Source organism: Nomascus leucogenys, chromosome 2 (genome assembly GCF_006542625.1).
Source record: "Nomascus leucogenys isolate Asia chromosome 2, Asia_NLE_v1, whole genome shotgun sequence".
NCBI lineage: Eukaryota > Metazoa > Chordata > Mammalia > Primates > Hylobatidae > Nomascus > Nomascus leucogenys.
In genome coordinates this window covers 52310654-52326333 of record NC_044382.1, presented here as the reverse complement: position 1 = coordinate 52326333, position 15680 = coordinate 52310654, and the positions used below count along the sequence as shown (strand labels likewise).

Genomic DNA, 15680 nt, shown 5'->3' with positions numbered 1-15680 from the left:
TCATAACTGCTGTCTGTTCGTTCCCTGCCCATCTCTTCCCCGTGGAGCTCTGTCTAGGCCAACCCAGCCAAGGGGCCGGGTTACCCATTCATCTGCTCCAACTGCCTTCCCAGATCTCCCTTCTCCCTCCTTCTATGGGGTGAGGGTCCAGGGGCCTGCCCATCACCAGCCTGTGCTCCTGGGAATTTCTGCTCTCTGAGGTCTTCTCGCTCCTTTTCCCATCTGGGTGTTGGAGGCGGAGCCACCAGCTGGGTTCTGAGCCCCACCCCCAGTTCCCATCCAATCACCGTCCCTCCCTCCGGGGGTTGGGCGGACGGGCTGCACTCCAAGCAGCTAGCTCCGGCACTAGGCTCTCAGCCAGGGATGATGTGCTGCTGCCGCCGCCGCTGCTGCTGCCGGCAACCACCCCATGCCCTGAGGCCGTTGCTGTTGCTGCCCCTCGGTGAGTGCGGGCGTCCGGGGCCCGGGCCACACCCCCTTCTCGCCCAGCCAGGCCAGGCTGGGCATAGGGTGTGTGGGAACGCTGGGTGCCAGGGTGGAGAAGAGTTGTAAGGGCTCCAGGAAGGTGTGCTGGTGACTTCAGGACAGAAAGTGAGAGGCACAAACAGCCCTAGTTATGGGGGAAGGACTCCAAATTTTGCATCCCCTCTTATGATAAAGGGAGACATGCCAATGGCAGGACTTATAGACCAGCCGTAGGATCCCTAAGTCCTCTCTGAGGGTCTGGCCTGGATCCCAATACCTCTGCACCCTGCCTTGTCTCTCCAAAAATATCTATCTTTAGAGAGAGTTCGGAGGGCCAAGCAAAGCTTGTCTAAACCGCAGAGAGATGCACCTGTTCCTGGTCTGGGGCTTCTGGACCTCCCTCCCCTCCATCTTGTCCTGACTCCTTTACATGGACCCTTCTCACTCCACCTGCGGCCCCAGAAGCTCAGAGGAAGAGCTGACTTGGGGGACACAACACCCCCTCCCCCTGTACAAATCCCAGTCTGAGTCCTACCTTGAAGGGGGCCTGGGTAGGTAATCCCCAGACTTGCCCTTTAGTTCGCTGGGGCGCCCTTTTTCCGCTGAGTCACATCCCCAGAGTGCTCCCAGGTAAATAAGCCCCTGGGGGCTGGGGGACGGGCCTGGCTCATCCTATCTACCATTCCTCCCCCACCCCACCCCACCCCCGCCCTACTTCTAGTCCTTTTACCTCCCCTGGCAGCAGCTGCAGCGGGCCCAAACCGATGTGACACCATATACCAGGGCTTCGCCGAATGTCTCATCCGCTTGGGGGACGGCATGGGCCATGGAGGCGAGCTGGAGACCATCTGCAGGTACCGGTGGGTGTGTGAGGCAGTGGCCCAACCTGTGCCACCATTGGGGACTGAACCTTTTATTTCCCAAGTTAAAGTCTCCTTGCCTCACCTAATCCCCCTAATCCCACTCCCTTAACAGGTCTTGGAATGACTTCCATGCCTGTGCCTCTCGGGTCCTGTCGGGCTGTCCGGAGGAGGCAGCTGCAGTGTGGGAATCACTACAGCAAGAAGCTCGCCAGGCCCCCCATCCGAATAACTTGCACACTCTGTGCGGTGCCCCGGTGCATGTTCGGGAGCGCGGCACAGGCTCCGAAACCAACCAGGAGACGCTGCGGGCTACAGCGCCTGCACTCCCCATGGGCCCCGCACCCCCACTGCTGGCGGCTGCTCTGGCTCTGGCCTACCTCCTGAGGCCTCTGGCCTAGCCTGTTGGGTCGGGTAGCAGCGCCCGTACCTCCAGCCCTGCTCTGGCGGTGGTTGTCCAGGCTCTGCAGAGCGTAGCAGGGCTTTTCATTAAAGGTATTTATATTTGTACTAAGCTCCTTCCTTTCTCCTGGCTGTGGCCTGGCTTGCGGCTGGGGTCAGGGACTCCTAGAAACTGATCCTTTGCTTGGATGGAATGGGTGGGGCTGAGGGCCACCACAGGGGACTCAATCTTCCTCCTTACAAACACTCATTTCCCAGTGGCAGCGCAAAGCTTTCCATTTCGTGCAGGTCCCAAGAGCTCCTCCAGTGGAGACTGGAGATCTGCCAGAATGCACAGTCTTCCTCTACCTTCCTGTGCTGGCTGAGGTCGGGAGGGTGGGGTCTCAGCCCTGCACTCCTAGCACTGCCTACCCCTTCTATCCTGGCCCCTGGGGGCCAGGTGAGCTGGTGAAGTGCCCCTGATCTCAGCTCCATCCCTTCCCCAGCCTCTGGGCTCCTGACCATTTCACCTTCTCCTCTCTCTGCCTGTCACCTCAGCCTTCAAGGCACAGCACAGACTATGTGCTCAGTCCCTTCTTCTGGGTTTCTGGTCTATCTGAGGGAGGCCTGTTCTAGAAGGTGGGGAGCCTCTGTTGAAGTCCACATTCAAGCCCCTGCTGTGACCTGAAGTGGCAAAAACTGGAGTCACCGTAAGGGTTCCTCTGGCCTCTGCTCTCCACAAGCTTGTTCTTTTTTTTTTTCTTTTTTTTTTTTTTTTTTTTTTTGAGACAGAGTCTCACTCTGTCCCCCAGGCTGGAGTGCAGTGGCGCGATCTCGGCTCACTGCAAGCTCCACCTCCCGGGTTCACGCCATTCTCCTGGCTCAGCCTCCCGAGTAGCTGGGACTACAGGCACCCGCCAACACGCCCGGCTAATTTTTTGTATTTTTAGTAGAGACGGGGTTTCACTGTGTTAGCCAGGATGGTCTCGATCTCCTGACTTCGTGATCCGCCCGCCTCGGCCTCCCAAAGTGCTGGGATTACAGGCTTGAGCCATCGCGCCTGACCTCCACAAGCTTGTTCTTTGAGAAGAGGTAGGCAGTGTGTAGTCAAAACAATTGCAGAAGGCTTTCTGGAAGCCGTGGAATGAGAGCATGTGGTGTGCGAGGAGCCACTCTTCATACCGGTGGAAAGGAAGAGCAAAATCAGCTAGGCAGAATCTGAGGAAGGAGGAAGCCTTCTGGGGGTAGGACCCTCTTCTGATCAGCCTTCTCCCACCACTGCCAGGATCCTATTCTAAGCCATTACCCCACGGTTTACAGAGGCACTGCCATAGTCTCCTCATTGACTTCTATTATCGCTCCCTCCACTTTATTCTTTACTTTCTTTCTTTCTTTTTTTTTTTTTTCTTGTCACCCAGGCTGGAATGCAGTGGCACAATCTCGGCTCACTGCAACCTCCGCCTCCTGGGTTCAAGCAATTCTCCTGCCTCAGCCTCCCTAGTAGCTGGGATTACAGGTGCCCGCCACCATGCCCGACTAATTTTATATTTTTAGTAGAGATGGGTTTTGCCATGTTGGCCAGGCTGGTCTCGAACTCCTGACCTCAGGTGATCCGACCCCCTTGGCCTTCCAAAGTGCTGGGATTGCAGACATGAGCCACCATGTTTGGCCTTATTCTTTACTTTCTTTTTTTTTTTTTTTTTTTTTTTTTGAGATGGAGTCTTGCTCATTGCCCAGGCTAGAGTGCAATGGCGCGATCTCCGCTCACTGCAAGCTCCGCCTCCCAGGTTCACACCCTTCTGCCTCAGCCTCCCAAGTAGCTGGGACTACAGGCGCCCGCTACCATGCCTGGCTAATTTTTTTTGTATTTTTAGTAGAGAAGGGGTTTCACCATGTTAGCAAGGATGGTCTCGATCTCCTGACCTCGTGATCCACCCACCTCGGCCTCCCAAAGTGTTGGGATTACAGGCATGAGCCACCGTGCCCAGCCTATTCTTTACTTTCTAAATTGAAAAACTCAGCTAGGCACAGTGACTCACTCTTGCAGTATCACCTCCTCTAGGAACTATTCCCTAACCCTGACTACAAGCTGAATCAGAAGGCTCCTCTAGGTCCACACAGCTCCTGGATTCCCTTCTGCCTCAGTACTGATAGCACTAGCTTGTTATTGTCTAGGTACAGGTCAGAATTCCCCACTGTGGATTCCCCAAGGGCAGGAAGTCCTTTTTGTCAGAATCCTCATTGTGTCTCTAGCATCCAACCTAGGGCTGGATATAAAGGGTGCACTTGTGGGCGGGTGTGGAATGAAAGATAGAACTCTTAAGTCCAGCATGAGTAGTGCTACAGTAAGCAAGAGCTTGGACTGAGAATGACCCCACTGTGGAGGTGTGTCATCTTGGGGTGGCACCTTTACCCTGGGCATACTGCTGGGAAGGATGGTGCTGGGGCTGTATACCCCCGAAGTCTTCCAGAGCTGGTCTTGGATGGCTAGAAGCAGGGGCCTGGCTGTTCTGGCCAGCCGTCAGGGAGATTACCATCCTCCTGCTGTGACCTACTTTTCCCCTGGTTTTTGCTAAGTCCCTACTCTTCCATGGAATAGAGCAGGGCTTGGGGAGGGGGAAATGAATCTGCTCTCTGGCTAGGGGCTTAAGGGCTTTGTGTGTTTTATCCTAGAGCTTGAGGAGAGGGGTGGGCTGATAGCCAAGCTGGCTGGGCCCTGGGCACAGCTGCCCAGGCCAGAGCATCATGGTGATGGTGTTTCTCACATTTGCAGCACTGTGGACAAGGAGTACCTTATTGTTCTGAGAGAGCCTGGGGGATGGATGTCCTGAGCCCAGTCCCCTCTGCATTAATATATCTCTTCACCTAAGGACCTCCCTCCTGCTCTTCTCCAGAGCCCAGACCAGCACATAGTAAGGGTTCAATAAATATTTGTTAATTAATGCGCTGAATGTCTGTAAAACAGGAGTGTTGTGTAGATTTCTGAGTGCCATCAACCCTGGAATTCATATTACTTTTAACCCTCACAACAACTCTGTAAGGTCAGGATTATGACCCCCCGTTATATTTTATTTTATTTTTTGAGACAAGGTCTCATTCTGTCACTCACGCTGGAGTGCAGTAACCCAGTCCTGGCTCACTGCAGCAACCCAGTCCTGGCTCACTGCAGCCTTGACCTCCTGGCCTCAAGTGATTCTCCAGCCTCAGCCTCTTGTGTAGCTAGGACTATAGGTCTGTGCTACTAAACCCAGCTAATTTTATATTTTTGCAGAGACAGGGTCTCATTATGTCACCCAGGCTGGTCTCGAACTCTTGACCTCAAATGATCCTCCTCCCTCAGCCACCCAAAGTGTTGAGATTACAAGCACGGAGCTATCCTCACTATATAGCTAAAAAAAGTGAGGCTTATGGGCCGGGCATGGCGGCTCATGCCTGTAACCCTTGCAGTTTGGGAGGCCAAGGCGGGTGGATCACCTGAGGTCGGGAGTTCGAGACCAGCCTGACCAACATGGTGAAACCCTGTCTCTACTAAAAATACAAAAAATTAGCCAGGTGTGGTGGTGCATGCCTGAAATCTCAGCTACTCAGGAGGCTGAGGCAGGAGAATTGCTTGAACCCAGAAGGCAGAGGTTGCGGTGAGCTGAGATCATGCCATTGCACTCTAGCCTGGACAACAAGAGTGAAACTCCATCTCAAAAAAAAAAAAGAAAAGAAAAATGAGGCTTATGGCCCAGTGCAGTGGTCCATGCCTGTAATCCCAGCACCCTGGAAGGCTGAGGTGGGAGGATAACTTAAGGGCTTGTCTAAATAAATAGGCCAGGCATGGTGGCTCAGGCCTGTAATCCCAGCACTTTGGGAGGTCGAGGCTGGCGGATCACCTGAGGTTGAGAGTTCGAGACCAGCCTGACCAACATGAAGAAACCCTGTCTCTACTAAAAATACAAAATTAGGCCGGGCACAATAGCTCACGTCTGTATCCCAGCACTTTGGGAGGCTGAGGCAGGAGAATTGCTTGAACCCAGGAGGTGGAGATTGCAGTGAGCCGAGATCGTGCAATTGCACTCCAGTCTGGAAAATGAGTGAAACTCCGTCTCAAAATACATAAATAAATAAGCAAGTCAGGCATGGTGGTGCATGCCTGTAGACTCAGCTATTTGGGAGGCTGAGGTGTAGTGGGATTTTAAGGAATCAGAGAGACCGATGGGGTTCAGAAGGATATTTATTAATTATTTAGGTGCGTTGGCCCAGTCAGATTAACATCCAAAGGACTGAGCTCTGAACAAAGAGTTAAGTTACCTTTTAAGCATTTTGTGTGTGGGGGGGCGGAGATCTGTGCAGGGGGAAGCATATTACAGAAGCAAGAAACAAAGACAGTTATTAAATTAATTGAGACATGCATTACATCATTTCTCTTTTTTTTTTTTTTTTTGAGACAGAGTTTCACTCTTGTTGCCCAGGCTAGAGTGCAATGGCGTGATCTCAGCTCACCGCAACCTCCGCCTCCCAGGTCCCAGTTCAAGCAGTTCTCCTGCCTCAGCCTCCTGGGTAGCTGGGATTACAGGCACGCATCACCACACCCAGCTAATTTTTGTATTTTTGGTAGAGATAGGGTTTCACCATGTCGGCCAGGCTGGTCTCGAACTCCTGACCTCGTGATCCGCCTGCCTCGGCCTCCCAAAGTGCTGGCATTACAGGCGTGAGCCACCGTGCCCGGCCACATTACATCATTTCTTACCTTTCAAGGAGAAGCATGTTTTACAACTTGAGTTTATCTGTCTAGTGACCTTGCAACTGCACAGCTAGTCAAACAGGGTCTTCACAATGCCTGGGAAAGGAGGAGAGATAAGGCTTCCTAGCCACAGAAAAACAGGCAGTTAATTTTTAAAGGTCTCCAGCTCTTTCTCTTTCTCAGGGGGAATTGGGTTTTCTTACATACAACTGAGTTTCTACTTACACATTATTTAATTTCTTTTAATTCCTGTTCCAGAGACAAGAGGATCCCTTGAGCCTAGGAGTTCGAGGTTACAGTGAGCTTTGATTGCTGCCATGCACTCCAGCCTAGATGACAGAGCAAGACCCTGTCTCTATTAAAAAAATTAAAAAGCCTGGGCGCAGTGGCTCACGCCTGTAATCCCAGCACTTTGGGAGGCTGAGGCCAGTGGGTCACCTGAGGTCAGGAATTCAAGACCAACCTGGCCAAAATTTAAAAAATAAAATGAGGCTGATGAGGCAGATGTCTTGCTTAAACTCAAACAGCTCTGGAAGTGTCAGAGCTGGGATTTGATCCCAGGTATGTTTGGCCCCAAAGTCTATACCCTTCATTATTGCACTAGACTTTTGGAAACAATTTTTTAACTTTTTTTTTTTTTTTTTTTGAGACAGAGTTTTACTCTTCTTGCCCAGGCTGGAGTGCAATGGTGTGATCTCCGCTCACTGCAACCTCTGCCTCCCAGGTTCAAGCAATTCTCCTGCCTCAGCCTCCCAAGTAGCTGGGATTACAGGCGCCCGCCACCACGCCTAGCTAATTTTTGCATTTTGGTAGCAATGGGGTTTCACCGTTGGCCAGGCTGGTCTCCAACTCCTGACCTCAGGTGATCCACTCACCTGGGCCTCCCAAAGTGCTGGGATTACAGGCATGTGAGGCACCGTGCTGGGCCACCATTGTTCTTTTTAAATGAAATTGTAAGAAACCTTACTACGGCTGGGTGTGGTGTCTCACGCCTGTAATCTCAGCAATTTGGAAGGCCAAGGAGGGCAGATTACCTGAGATTAGGAGTTTGAGACCAGCCTGGCCAACATGGCGAAACCCTGTCTCTACTAAAAATACAAAAGGGCTGGGTGCGGTGGCTCACACCTGTAATCCCAGCACTTTGGGAGGCCGAGGCGGGCGGATCATGAGGTCAGGAGATCAAGACCATCCTGACTAACATGGTGAAACCCCGTCTCTACTAAAAATACAAAAAATTAGCTGGGCGCGGTGGTGGGCACCTGTAGTCCCAGCTACTCGGGAGGCTGAGGCAGGAGAATGGCGTGTACCCAGGAGGCGGAGCTTGCAGTGAGCTGAGATTGTGCCACTGCACTCTAGCCTGGGTGACAGAGTGAGACTCTGTCTAAAAAAAAAAAAAAAAATTGACCAGGCATGGTGGCAGGCGCCTGTAATCCCAGCTACTCGGGGAGGCTGAGGGAGGAGAATTGCTTGAACTCGGGAGGCAGAGGTTGCAGTGAGCCGAGATTGTGCCGTTGCACTCCAGCCTGACAACAAGAGCGAAACTCCATCCCAGGAAAAAAGAAAAGAAAGAAACCTTACTACATAAAATAGACAACAATTTTGTTTTTTTTTTTTTTTTTTTGAGATAGAGTCTCACTCCCTCACCCAGGCTGGAGTGCAGTGGTGCAATCTCAGCTCATTGCAACCTCTGTCTCCCAGTTCGAGCTATTCTCCTGTCTCAGCCTCCCGAGTAGCTGGCACTACAGCAGGCTGCCACCACGCCTGGCTAATTTTTGTATTTTTAGTAGAGACAGGGTTTCACCTTGTTGGTCAGACCGGTCTCGAACTCCTGACTTCAGGTGATCCACCTGCCTTGGCCTCCCAAAGTGCTGGGATTACAAGTGTGAGCAACGGCACCCAGCCAACGACAATGTTTTATTGGTGTTAATTTATTTTTAGGTTTAAAGTATAACATTAGCTTATACAGTCAATCAAAGACAGTTCCATGTGCAAAGTACATACTCAATAAAGATTTGAATACATGAGCTACTGAAATGGGGAAGATGGATGGAGGTTACAATGCACTTACCATCTGCAGCACCTATTTTTCCCCCTCCAAGTTGGGTTGACTGTAAAGTGAACCAGTTCTGATCCTATAGAGAAGTCATTGTGAATGGTAACAATTTTTTTTAAAATCCGCTTGCTTTTCAGACTCGGCATATAAATTAAATCAACAACAACAAATAACCATGAGTCCAGAAGTTGGCCCAAGATTGAGTTCACCAATCTTCAAGTTAACCCTTTGCATCTCTTCTTTGATGGAGGCCAAATTCAACACACGGAGTGTTGAAATTATTCTAAGTGCAGTTTTAAGAAATAGATTTTGTTAATGAAAATTAAGTCTATCCTTTGCGGAGTTCCAGAGGCACTTCCAGAAACCTCTGTTGGAAAGCATTGTTTACCCAAGCTCGCATTACAGAGTCCCCTTTCCCCCAACCAGAAACTTGAAACTTTCTCCCTATTTCCCGCGATCCTTCCTTTTTCTATCACCGATCCGTCTCGCAGACAGCGGTCAAGTTACTTTGAGCGACAAATAGACCCACCCCCTCAGGAGAGTGCCCGTCCCCGCCCCGAAGAGGTTGATTGGCAAGCCACGCTCGGAGATCCGCCAGCTGCGTAGCTCAGCTTCGGGAGAGTCCGCCCCTGTCCCGCCCTGTAGGTTTGTTTTGGCGTCAGCTGCGCGCTGTGATGACGCCACGACGCTAACGCCCGAGAATGGCTGCGGCGGCGGCGGAGGCGGTGGCCGCGGCCACTGCCCGGAGATGGCCGGCAGAGCCGCTGAGACGCCGAAGAGCCCGCCGCCCGCGCGAGGTGAGGCGGCCCGGCCCAGGACGACGGCCCGACTGGCGGGAGGGGCAGCCGAACTGTGGTCGTGGTCGCTTTCTGGCGCTCCAGGGCCTGCCCCTGGTCAGCCTGCAGCGTCGGCCCGTGCCCCGTGCTCCAGGGCCTACAGGGTTGGAGAGCAGGCCGGGCGATGGCTGCTCGGGTCCCCGGCGTCCGAGTCTGGACTGGCCTCGGAACGTGCTGTCGTGCTGGATAGCCCGTCTCTAGGGCCGCGTGGGCCTGGTGGACGTGGTCGGTTGCCCTGCCTGCTTGCTGTTCAGCCGCCCCGCGTCCAGAGCTGGTCAGGTTGATCCAACCTGGTTTTCCTTGTCCTTACTGCCTTCTCGCGCCCGGTGCCTACTCCACACCCCTCCTTTGCGTCTGCCAGGGGCCGGCGGGGCAGCTGATCGCTTCCTTGTGCAGGCTGGGAAATAGCAGGTCTGAGTCCAGCTGGGTTGCCTGCTTGGCAAGCTTGTCATTCCTCTACCTGCAAGGGGAAGCCTAGCCCCCGGCACTTAGTCCCCCTCCATAAAGCGGCTGAAGTGATAATGCCCACCTGAAAATCTGAATAAGTCCTTCACTGCCTGAAACTAGTTCCTTAGTGCCTTCAGGACAAAGGCCACACTTCTTAGCAAGGCATTCAGGGCTCTTCTTAATCTGGTGAAGGTTTAACCAGCCGATCAACACCAGAGCACTTCTGTGCTCCCTTTACGTAGTTTATTGTTGTTAAAGCGTGTGGCGCTCCTGTTAGCTCTGGTTTCATACCTTCGTGTTTTAGTATTACTAATTTTGAGACAAGGCCTCTATTGCCCAAGCTGGAGTGCAATGGCTCATTCATAGCTCACGGCAGCCTTGAACTCCTGGACTCAAATGATCCTCCCACCTCAACCTCCCAAGTAGCTGAGACAACAGGCGCTCCCCTCCACGCCTGGCTAAGTTTTAAAATTTTTTGTAGAGCCTGGGAGTCTGGCTTTGTTGCCAGAGCTGGCTTCAAGAGACCCTCCCGCCTAGGCACCTAACGTATTGAGATTATTAATACAAGCGTGAGCTGCTGTGCTTGGTCCGCTTGTGCTTTAGATAACGCAGTTTTCTCAGTTTGCTATACACTGCCTTCCACCCCACCGACCACCTACCAGTGTTGGAAACTTGTATCTGTCCTATAAAATCCACCTGAGATGTCACTTCCTAGGAAAAAAATCTCCCTTGCTTGGCATGTAACCATTAACTCCTCTATATCCATGCTGCTACTGTTGAGTATATCCTGTTGTGTCACATGGTGGTCTTCTGTCTGCATATGTCTGGCTCTGTGCCTGGCATAAAATAGGGGCTAGCCTCCAGTAGCATTTGCTGAATGCTGACTTATGAATGGATAGATTCAACTGTATTTTTGAGCACCTGTCAGGGCTAGGATCTGAGATGAGCACAGCAAATGCAAGCGTATGTGTGTGATAGGTGGTACAGCCTCATAATCCTGGATAGTCCAAAATCTCCTGGGATAATTTTGTGATACAAATTCAAGAGCCTCACTGTCTGAGTTGGGTTTTTTTGTGTGTGTGTGTGACGGAGTTTTGCTCTTTTCGCCCAGGCTGGAGTGCAATGGCGCGATCTTGGCTCACTGCAACCTCTACCCCCCAGGTTCAAGTGATTCTCCTGCCTCAGCCCCCAGAGTAGCTGGGATTACAGGCAAGTACCACTATGCCCGGCTAATTTTTGTATTTTTAGTAGAGACGGTGTTTCACCATGTTGGCCAGGCTGGTCTTGAACTCCTGACCTCAGGTGATCCACCTGCTTCGGCCTCCCAAAATGCTAGGATTACAGGCATGAGCCACTATGCCCGGCTGAGATTTTTTTTTTTTTTTAAACAGAGACAAGGTCTTGCCATGTTGCCGAGGCTGGTGTCGAACTCCTGGGCTCAAGCAATCCTCCCACCTTGGCTTCCCAAAGTTTTAGGGTTACAGGCAAGAGCCACCACACCTGGCCCACTCTTTGAGATTTTGATGAAGATGATCTGGGGTAGGAATCTGTTTTTTTTTTTTTTTTTTTTTTTTCCGAGATGGAGCCTTGCTCTGACACCCAGGCTGGAGTGCAGTGGTGCGATCTCGGCTCACTGCAACCTCCACCTCCCAGGTTCAAGCAATTCTCCTGCCTTAGCCTCCCGAGTAGCTGGGATTACAATCACACACCACCACGCCCGGCTAATTTTTATATTCTTAGTAGAGACGGGGTTTTATCCTGTTGGCCAGGCTGGTCTCGAACTCTTGACCTCGTGATCCACCTGTCTCAGCCTCCCAAAGTGCTGGGATTACAGGTGTGAGCCACCGCGTCTGGCCAGGTATCTGTATTTTGAAAAAACTTCCCAGATAACTTTATTGTGCTTCCTCATTGAAGATCTTTGTCATCGCCTAGGAAAACTGTTGTCTCCTTTGTCCAGTGAGAAGGGCTTGCCTTGTAGACTCCTGTTGTGGTCTTATGCCTAGAAGCATGGGCTTTGGTGTCAGAAAGACCTGGATTCAGTTTCTGGCTTTTCTGAAATCTTGAGATTCTCTAAGTCCTAATTTCCTTATTCCAAAATAGGAATAATCCTGCCTACTACATGTGCTTGTAGAGAGGAGTGAGATGGTACATATAAGATCCTCAGCAAAGTTGGCACTCAGTTAATGGAAGCCACTTTTATTACTAATGGCTCCTCTTCCCAGAGTTTCCCTTGTCAAAAGAAGGTCTTGTCTTCTTTTTTCTTTTCTTTTTTTTTTTTTTTTTTGAGACGATGTCTCGCTCTGTCGCCAGGCTGGAGTGCAATGGCGTGAGCTCAGCTCACTACAGCCGCCGCCTCCCAGGTTCAAGTAATTCTCCTGTCTCAGCCTCCTGAGTATCTGGGACTACAGACGCCTGCCACCATACCCGGCTAATTTTTGTATTTTTAGTAGAGACGAGGTTTCACCGTATTGCTCAGGCTGGTCTCAAACTCCTGACCTCAGGTGATCCACTCACCTCGGACTCCCAAAGTGCTGGGATTACAAGCATGAGCCACCACAACTGGCTAGAAGGTCTTGTCTTAATAAGCGTGTTTGTTCTTCAGGCTTAGTTGTGTGTAGGAAGCTGCTTTGTATTATATGATTTCTTCAAGGTCATTTCTGGTCACTGGGGAAAACTGACAATAGTGTGCTTCTTTTTTTTTTTTTTTTTGAGACGGAGTTTTGCTCTTGTTGCCCAGGCTAGAGTGCAATGGCTCAATCTTAGCTCACCACAACCTCTGCCTCCCGGGTTCAAGCGATTCTCCTGCCTCAGCCTCCTGCAATACGGTGCTTCTAAATCAGGGTTGATTCAGTTGGCCATGCCCCTAGAAGAGATTTGGAATGCTGATTCACTAGAGGGTGGGTTTGCTGAATAAGCACATTGTCTAGGTCTAATTGTAGTTTTGTGCTTGTTAAGTTGTATAAATGAGGTAGAAAAAGTGCAGCCCTCAGGAAACCTGTTTGCATCTAACACTGAGCTCCAGTTGCACTTCACCTCAGGCATCTGGTTGGCATCTAGAACAGAATGCCCCTACAGAAGTAGGTGCTGGAGTTCTCTATCATAATCACAAGTTCATAGTTAAATGAGTGAGACTTTGGTTTGGCCTTCTGTTTTACTTTGGAAGTGTGAGTGTGTAATATGGGCAACTTAGGTCCTCTTCACAGCTTCTCAGCTGTATGATGTGAATTGGCTATAGTTGTGCCAAAGTATCGACCCTTTGTTTTTTTTTTTTTTTTGAGACGGAGTCTCGCTCTGTCACCCAGGCTGGAGTGCTGGAGTGCAGTGGCGCGATCTCAGCTCACTGCAAGCTCCGCCTCCCGGGTTCACGCCATTCTCCTGCCTCAGCCTCTCCGAGTAGCTGGGATTACAGGCGCCCGCCACCACGCCCAGCTAATTTTTTATATTTTTAGTAGAGATGGAGTTTCACTGTGGTCTCGATCTCATGACCTCGTGATCCGCCTGCCTCGGCCTCCCGAAGTGCTGGGATTACAAGCATGAGCCACCGCGCCCAGCCTAGTATCGACCCTTAAGCTTCAGGATAGCCGAGAACAGCTGTCTCCACTGACTCCCGGGTGTTATACAATAGTATCATTCTGTCATTCTCTGTGTGTATCTTGGCATGGGGAAAAATTTTTGAGAAAAAGAAGTACAGCCCTGGAAGAAGGGAAGCAGTTCTGCTTGTTGAGAGCTGGAGAGAGACTTATTTATTTGAACTCCCTTTCCTTCCAGGAATCTTACTCAAGGAGCATTAAGCCGGTTTGTGTTGGCTAGATCATCACTGAGCTAATTCTGGTACAGCCCTCTGTTGCCATGGTGTCTGATGTGATGCTAAGGTGGAAAAATGTGATGTTTTCATTTGCTGGGAGAAAGTTTTCTTTCCAAGCTGCCAGCCTTGAAATGACCTCTCAGGGCATCCTAAGAGTTATGGATCAAGGGACTCTTGGTGTGGAGCCATTCAGGCTGTAAGTTCCTTGAGAGTAGAGACTATGACTGCCTTCTTTTTGTTTGTCGCAACCTCTGGCAGAGTTCCTGAGTCACAGCAGGAATTCAGTAAATATTTCTGGGTTGAACGTTGGGATTTTGGAAGGAGAACCCCAGGTGCATTGCCAGGTCTGTATTTCTGATGATGGCAAGGTCTCACTCTGTTGGCCAGGCTGGAGTGCAGTGGCATAATCATAGCTCACCGCAACCTTGCCGGCACAATCATAGCTCACTGCAACCTTGCCTTCCCATGCTCAAGTGATTCTCCCACCTCAGCCTCCTGAGTGGCTGGGACTACAGGCACACAGCACCACACCCAGCTAATTTTGTTTTTTTGGAGACGGAGTCTTGCTCTATCCCCCAGGCTGGAGTGCAGTGGCGCCATCTCAGCTCATTGCAAGCTCTGCCTCCCAGATTCACGCCATTCTCCTGCCTCAGCCTCCCGAGTAGCTGGGAATACAGGCACATGCCACCACGCCCGGCTAATTTTTTTTGTATTTTTAGTAGAGACGGAGTTTCACTGTGTTGGCCAGGCTGGTCTTGAACTCTTGACCTCATGATCCACCTGGCTCAACCTCCCAAAGTGCTGGGATTACAGGCGTGAGCCACCGCGCCCAGCCACACTCAGCTAATTTTTTAAACATTTTTTGTAGAGAGGCCAAGACAGGGATCACTTGGGCTCAAGAGTTCGAGAACAGCCTGGGCAACATGGTGAAACGCTGTCTCTACTGAAAATACAAAGATTAGCCAGGCATCCTAGATACTCGGGGGCTGAGGCACAAGAACCGCTTGAACCTGGGAGGAGGAGGCTGCAGCGAGCCGAGATTGCGCCACTGTGCTCCAGCCTGGGTGACAGAGTGAGACCCTGTCTCAAAAAAAAGAAAAACTTTTTTTTTTATAGAGACAAGGTCTTGTTATGTTGCCTAGCCTGGTTTCAAACTCTTGGCCTCAAGTGATCCTCCTGCCCTGGCCCCCAGAGTGTTGGGATTATAGTTGTGTGCCACTGTGTCCAGCCTTATTTTTGGAATTATTGAGAAATTGCTACCTACTTCATTTTTTTGTTTTTGTTTTTTTTTTGAGACGGAGTCTCGCTCTGTCACCCAGGCTGGAGTGCAGTGGCGTGATCTCGGCTCACTGCAAGCTCCGCCTGCCGGGTTCACGCCATTCTCCTGCCTCAGCCTCTCCGAGTAGCTGGGACTACAGGCGCCCGCCACCACGCCCGGCTAATTTTTTGTATTTTTAGTAGAGATGGGGTTTCACTATGGTCTCGATCTCCTGACCTCGTGATCCGCCCGCCTCGGCCTCCCAAAGTGCTGGGATTACAAGTGTGAGCCACCGCACCCGGCCTACCTACTTCATTTTGGTAGACAGTTTTTCTTTCTTTCATTCTTTTTTTTTTTTTTTTTTTTTGGAGACCGAATCTCGCTCTGTTGCCCAGGCTGGAGTGCAGTGGCGTGATCTCAGCTCACTGCAACCTCCGCCTTCCGGGTTCAAGCAATTGTCTGCCTCAGCCTCCCAAGTAGCTGGGATTACAGGCATGTGCCACCACACCCAGCTAATTTTTGTATTTTGAGTAGAGATGGGGTTTCACCATCTTGGCCAGGCTGGTCTTGAACTCCTGACCTTGTGATCCACCTGCCTCGGCCTCCCAAAGTGCTGGGATTACAGTTGTGAGCCACTGCGCCCAGCTGGTAGACAGTTTTTCAAAACATGTCAGTAGAATATAGAGATCTTTGCAGGTGACAGGTTATAAAGCTTTGCTTGGAGAGGGCAAGGGTTCCTATGGTTCCTTGCCTGGAAGACATTCACAGACCCTGCCTCTATGGACAGAAAATTGTTTCAGGATTCATCCTTGCTCCCTGCCCCGGGACCCCTAGCTTTCCCCACAA

At 51.0% G+C, this 15680-nt stretch overlaps 2 protein-coding genes across 5 annotated transcripts in view; both read left to right on the top strand.

Annotated features, from left to right (window-relative positions):
- The first annotated feature begins 58 nt into the window (after positions 1–58).
- On the top strand, positions 59–4668 carry NRN1L (neuritin 1 like). Of its 4 annotated transcripts, none has more exons than XM_030795161.1 (3): positions 59–442; positions 1187–1319; positions 4480–4668. In XM_030795161.1, the coding sequence occupies exons 1-3, from the start codon at positions 364–366 to the stop codon at positions 4535–4537; spliced, it is 270 nt and encodes an 89-aa protein (XP_030651021.1). In that variant the 5' UTR covers positions 59–363; the 3' UTR covers positions 4538–4668. The 4 variants fall into 4 exon arrangements, with proteins under 4 accessions (XP_030651021.1, XP_030651013.1, XP_030651009.1 ...); XM_030795153.1 differs by lacking the exon at positions 4480–4668 and adding an exon at positions 1441–1835 and having other exon boundaries at positions 1211–1319; XM_030795149.1 differs by lacking the exon at positions 4480–4668 and adding an exon at positions 1441–1835 and having other exon boundaries at positions 1208–1319.
- A 3690-nt stretch (positions 4669–8358) lies between these two features.
- The window catches only part of PSKH1 (protein serine kinase H1), a 38455-nt gene continuing 31133 nt past the window's right edge, over positions 8359–15680 (top strand). The window contains exon 1 of the mRNA XM_003262909.4: positions 8359–9285. The gene's annotated coding sequence lies outside the window, so the exon portion shown is untranslated. The remainder of the gene's footprint in view (positions 9286–15680) is intronic.